This window comes from Prionailurus viverrinus, chromosome D1, assembly GCF_022837055.1.
Source record: "Prionailurus viverrinus isolate Anna chromosome D1, UM_Priviv_1.0, whole genome shotgun sequence".
Lineage (NCBI taxonomy): Eukaryota > Metazoa > Chordata > Mammalia > Carnivora > Felidae > Prionailurus > Prionailurus viverrinus.
In genome coordinates this window covers 111,242,567-111,248,566 of record NC_062570.1, presented here as the reverse complement: position 1 = coordinate 111,248,566, position 6,000 = coordinate 111,242,567, and the positions used below count along the sequence as shown (strand labels likewise).

General features: G+C 64.3%; 1 protein-coding gene across 2 annotated transcripts in view; it reads right to left on the bottom strand.

Moving 5' to 3' along the window:
• Nucleotides 1-454: 454 nt before the first annotated feature.
• IGHMBP2 (immunoglobulin mu DNA binding protein 2) overlaps nucleotides 455-6,000 on the bottom strand; it is a 48,817-nt gene continuing 43,271 nt past the window's right edge. The window contains exon 14 of one of the 2 annotated variants that reach the window (XM_047823671.1): nucleotides 455-810. In XM_047823671.1, the coding sequence (XP_047679627.1) occupies nucleotides 791-810 (20 nt within the window). In that variant the 3' untranslated portion in view covers nucleotides 455-790. The remainder of the gene's footprint in view (nucleotides 811-6,000) is intronic. The other variant, XM_047823670.1, reaches the window with a different exon arrangement.

Below are 6,000 nucleotides of genomic sequence, written 5' to 3'. Positions count from 1 at the left end.
ACCTTCCCCACCCATTTTTCCAAGGCTCTGTTGTGGGGTGCAATGCCCAGGTTGGAGTCCTAACCCCAGTACTTGAGAAAGGGACCCCGTTGTGAGATAGGGCCTTGAAAGACATGGCACCCTGATCAGGGCGGGCGTCCTTATGACAAGAGATCAGGACACAGACACGCACAGACCGGCGCCCCCGTGAGGACACAAAGGTGAGGACAGCCGCCCACACACAGACGCCTCAGGAGGACCCGCGTAAACTAGACCAAGCACACCTCTTCCCCAGTTAAAACCCACAGGCCGGGGCACCTGGGGGGCTCAGTCGGTTAAGCGTCCGACTTGGGCCAGGTCATGATCCCGAGGTTCGTGAGTTCGAGCCCCAGGTCGGGCTCTGCGCGGACAGCTCGGAGCCTGGAGCCCGCTTGGGATTCTGTGTCTCCCTCCCTCTCTGCCCCTCCCCTGCTCGCGCCCTGTCTCTCTCTCTCAAAAATAAAGAAATATTAAAAAAAAAAAAAATTTTTTTTTAAGGCTTGAAATGTATTGTCTCACGGTTCTGGAGGCCAGAAGTCTGAGGTGAAGGTGACGGCAGGACCGTGTGCCCTCCTCAGCGCTAGGAACGGACCCGTCCAGCGTCCCTCCGGCTTCTGGGGTCTGCCTGCAGGTTTCGGTGCTCTCAGCTTGTAGGCACACCGCTTCAGCCCTCCGTGTTCACGTCGTCCTCCCTCTGGCGTGGGTGTGGGTCCAAATTTCTTCTTGGTATAAAGACGCGGGTCACAGTGGATCAGGGCCCACCCTCATGACCTCATCTGCACTTGGTCACATCTGCAAAGACCCCATTTCCAAAAAAGGTCACATTCGGAGGTCCTGGGTGTTAGGCCTCCCAGCGTTTCTTCTTTGGCGGGGGGGGGGGGGGGGGGCACGATTCAGCCCATAACAGACGTGGACATCTTGGGGGGCCATGATTGTGCCTCCTCCCCCCCCCCCCAAGGACTGTCCACCATTTGAAGGCACGAGACAGGTGCCTCTCACGGCACCACCTGGCCCGATTCTCACAGGGAAGTGACGGAACCAGGGGAGTGAGGCTCGGACCCACCTGAAGGGTGAGCCAGGGTCACTTAGCCAAAGCTAGACCAGGGACAGAACGACACAGGGTCCCAGGGCTCTGGCTTCCAGGCTTTGGTGTCTGGGCTGCAGGCCCCAGTGCAGAAGGAACTTCAGAGAACCAGAAATACCCACGGACCGGAGCCCGACAGCCTTGGTCAGCCAACGCACACACACACACACACACGCGTGCGCGCACACACACACGCGCGCGCGCGCGCACGCACAGGCCCCGGGCCGCAGCCCTACCGCGTCCCCGAGGGCTCAGTGCTGCACTTTCCTGGGCACAGGGACCCCCGCTCTGGTCCTCCAGGCCCCCACAAAGCCAGCCTCCCCTGGGCAGGAGCTGATAGGGGCTGCAGCTCAGGGCAGGCCCACCTCCCCGGGCCTCCAGACTGTGCACCTCGCACCCCTCTTCCCGCTTCTGGGAGGATAGGGAGCCTGGTCCCAGCGATGGGACTTCCGGGAGCATCAGGAGACCGAGCTGGCCCCCCTGGCCAGGGGAGCAGCACAGACAGCGGCTCATGGGCGGCCGGCACCCTCGTCCGAGGACGGGACTCAGCGGCGGCAGCAGCGGGAGGTGGGAGGACTCAGCGGGAGGCAGGGGTGCGCGGTGGTTGGGAACCCACGGCCGGCCCAGCTTCCGCTCTGCCCTCGGCCACTCGCTCGTTCCCGGGGTGACCCTGGCCGCTCCTCTGACCTTGCTACCGTCCCTCTTCCCTTCCGGCCACGGGGACAGCCACTCGTGGCACGCCTGGGCACGGGCTGGCCCAAGCTGTCCGTGCGTGGGAGGGGCCCAAGCTGAGAGCGGACGGCCGTCCCTCCTCAGTCTGCTTGTATCTCGAAGACACAGTAAGCTTCTGTTTATTCAAAGAAAAGACAAAGTGGAGGCGGGGGGGGGGGGGCCGGGGGGGGTGTCTTTTCCTTCATCTGCTTCGATGGAAGGAAGTAGGTGGGAAAAAACAGAATAACGGGGAGGGGGGGGAGCTGATTTCAGGCAATGCTGTTCTCCTTTCAGACTCTGCTACTTGACGAACACAAACAACGGAGGAACTAGAATTCCTTCCACCCCACAGGCTCTCCCGAGGTGGCTGTTTGCGTTGGAAAGCGGAGAGGTGTGGAGCCGGCTTCCCAGGCCCAGCACGGGTGGGGGGCCGAGAACACTCCCCCACGGCCAGCCTCAGGGCCAGGAGGGGGGTCTCCGGGCAGGTGACCCGCAATCTGTGTCCTTCCAGTTCATCCGAGGGACGCCCTCCGCGGCTTGTGCGAGGCTCTGTGCCGCTCTGACCGTGCTCTCACGGGGCAGCGGCCGCCACACAAAGGCATTCCGTGGTCCACTGCGGGAGCGTCGCCGTGTCAGGTTCAGGGTGAGGACGGCAGCCCAGGGCCCCAGCTGGCCCAGCCCGGATGGGGGGAATCTGCCGGCCGGGGCCGCGGGATCTGGCGTTAGCAGTAGCTAATCAGCACAGTCCGCACATCAGAGGTGAAAGCACCCCCTATTCCCTCGGGGTGACGACTGGTGCAGAGGGGTGCACGGGCTGGATGGCACCCCCAAAAGACCCGTCCGCATCCCACGCCCCAGCGCCTGTGAACGGGCCTTATTTAGAAAAAGGATCTTTGCTGCTGGAATCCGGTCAGGAATCTCACGAGGAGACTGGCCTGGATCATGGGGAGGACCCGCAACCTGGACAGGTGTCTTTCTGAGACACACACAGGACAGAGACCCAGAGGAGGGAAGAGACCGTGTGACCACAGAGGCCCAGGCTGCAGTGACGAAGCCACAAAGCAAGGAACGCCTGGAGGCCCCAGGAGCCCCCAGGGGAAGCAGAGAGGGAAGCCCCCCAGAGATCTACATCCGACCACGAGCAGCTCGCCCTCGGCTCACCGCCAGAGCCTCGGGCAGCCTCCTCCTTGCCGGGTGGGTCGCTGCTGCGTGAGTCACGCCGAGGCCTCCTCTGGGGTCACATTCTTCCAACGGTTCTCCCGGAGCCCCTCACCCCCAGCCCTCATTAGCCCCAAAGGGGCCAGAATGCACCCGCAGCAGCCACCTCCTCCCAGGAAATTCCTTCCCTGATTGCCTCCCCCAGTCCTCCCTCTGACCCCCGACTGCCTCATCCCCCTGAGGACCTGAGGGCGCGGGAGCCTCCGGGGTGGGGAGGGGACCCCAGGCCCCGCGCGGGGCGTGCGGCCGGTGTGGTGGCTCGGGCCTGCACACAGAGGACCTGTGGGGGGCAGGGGGCTTCATGCCCTGCAGCTGCCTTCTCGAAACTCGTCACAATGTTGTCTTGAATTTGTGTTTGTCAAAGTGAACTCCAATAGGACAGTGTGACGTCCGCCAGGGACACAGGGCTGCGGCTCCAGGGATCCTGTCTCCCACTGCCCATAGGGCCTTTCGTTCACTCTGTTCTCTACGTCTCTTAATCCCCCTTTAAACTGTCTGCCTCACGGATCCGACGACAGTAACACCTGGTGTCCCTCTGGGGCTTGGCTAACAAACCGAATCCTTCCGTCAGCCCCTGAGCAAGAACCCTTCCTGCCCTGTGTTTACAGATGAGGAAACCGAGGCAGGAGGGGTTCTGTGACTTCCTGCGGGGACACCAGCTAAGGAGCAGAGCCAGGGTGTAAACCCAGGTGGCTTGGCCCCGTGGTCCCCGAGGTCCCCACCGCTCTGCACTCTCTCTCGCCATCGGGGAGCGGTGACATTTGGTGCCAAGTGACACGGTGGCTCACGAGGACACCGGGAGACCCTCCCTCATTGTGCCCACCCAGGGCTCCACGTTCACTGCCTGCCCCCTTCCTGCGTCATTCTGGGCTCCACAGGGCCCATCCTTGCCCATGACCACCAGCATCCAGGACCGGCATGGGGACCCTCCAACGGCTTGTCACTGTCACAGCCCAGGAAGATGATGGTTCGGCCACTGTGCCTGCCACTCGATGGCTGGAAATGTCCCCCTTTACATGTTCTGGCTCCCCTGGGCACCCCAGTCTGGAGCTCTGTGCTCGAGGGAGGGGCCCAAAGAGCAAAAATGGCAATTCGCTGGTGTGTGTGTGTTTATTTTTGAGAGATAGAGTTTGCAGAAGGGGCAGAGAGAGAGGGAGACAGAATCCGAAGCAGGCTCCAGGCTCCGAGCCGTCAGCACGGAGCCTAACGCGGGGCTGGAACCCACAAGCCGTGAGATATGACCCGAGCCGAAGTCGGACGCTTAACCGACTGAGCCACCCAGGCGCGCCCCATCTTCTTGCGGAATATTCTAAAGCAAATCCCAGATACGGTATCGTTTCCCTCCTCATTTGAAGACTTCTATTTGAATGCACCACCTACCCGCCCCCCCCCCCCCAGTGCTAATTCCCTCTAAGCACACAACACGCGGCTTTCCGGCCTGAGGGACAGATGGTGGGGTGCCCCCCCCCCCCCCGTGAGGGCCACACGGCCCCTGACAACCCCCGTCCGGCTGCACGCCTTCCTCAGAGAGCCACCTGCCGGGGGCCGCCGCACACAGAGGAGCTCACCCGCGGGGTCCGGCAGGCGCCCGGCGCCCTGGCCGCGTTCCCCTGCGTGGGTGCCATGGTGGGCAAAGGCGCGGTGGCCCGGCCGCTGAGCTTCCCCGTGAAAAGGGGCGCCGCGGGCACGTCAGTCCTCCACCCGGCCACGGCCGACCTCGTCTTCCTCGGGCCTGACCATCCTGAACGCCGGCCCCCAGGCGGCCCCTGCGAGCCACGAGGGGTGTGAGGCACCTGGCCTACGGCACACAGGCCTGAGCCCGCTGGAGTTCACCGGCACCCAGCCCTGCCTCTCAGTCCTCGTCCCCACCTGTGACAAGCACGGGGCGGGCCACCCTCCGGCCGCTGCCCCTCCTGCCGACCACGCCGGCCTCGTCCTTCCACGGCGCGCCCAGAAACGCCCACCTGTGGCAGGGCTCCACGTGGACACCATCCTCCACGTCTTCACGCGGGGCAGCTCCGGGACCATCACGATCCCGTCCAGCACGGTCTTCGTCATCCAGACTCAAAGGAGCTCCTGGCAGCGACCGCGGCCCACGCCGCCGCTCGCGGTCATCCCGGCCTCCGTCCTGGTGTTCCTCAACTGCGCCCTCCTCGCCCCTCGGCATCTACTGGCCCGACCGGCCCCCACCCCCAACCCGGCGGAGGAAGACTGTGTTCCACCCCCCGGAGTGCCTGTCCTAGGCCGTGAGCCACAGCGCCCAGCCTGTCATCTACTTCCCGACGGGCGGTCCGGGCGGCGCGAGCCCGCGTGAGATCCTGGGGACCGTGCTCCGCAGGGCGCGGAACGGGGAGTCTGTGCTGGAGCGCGGACGCCCTCCCCCAGCACCAACCAGGTCCGAGCCGGAGAGCGGGGCCTCCGGACGCCCCTGCCCCGGGGCCGCCCGCTGACACTGGCCATTCACAGCTCTGCCCCACGGCTCCCTGCCGGGCTCATGCCCTTCCCCGACTCTGAGCGCCCAGTGGCCGCTTAACTGGCAAACGGCCAGTATGGGGCGGGTCCTGCGGGCGAGGGCAGGACACAGAGGAGGCGGACAAGCCACCCAGGCACGTTTATACAGAATAATCTTGACACCAGTCAGGTGTGGGAGGCAGGCATTCCACAGCCTTGGGCAGCCGCCGGGTGCCCACCCTTCAGATGCTGAATCTGATGTTGAGAGAGAGGTCCCGCGGGTCCTGGGCAAGAAGATGAGCAACTAGGCCACGGCGGGGGATGTGGGGGGAGGCCAGGAAGGGGCAAGGAAGGGGGGGCGAGGAAGGGGCAAGGCGTCAACCGGTTAGGAGGTGGTTCCGCATTTCAATGGCCTCAGGGCCTTACTGCGCACACAGCAGCTGAAAGCCCGCACGGTGACCAGACGGGGCGGCCACCCCGTGCCCAGCCACATGAGCAGCACCTTCCACACTGGCAGG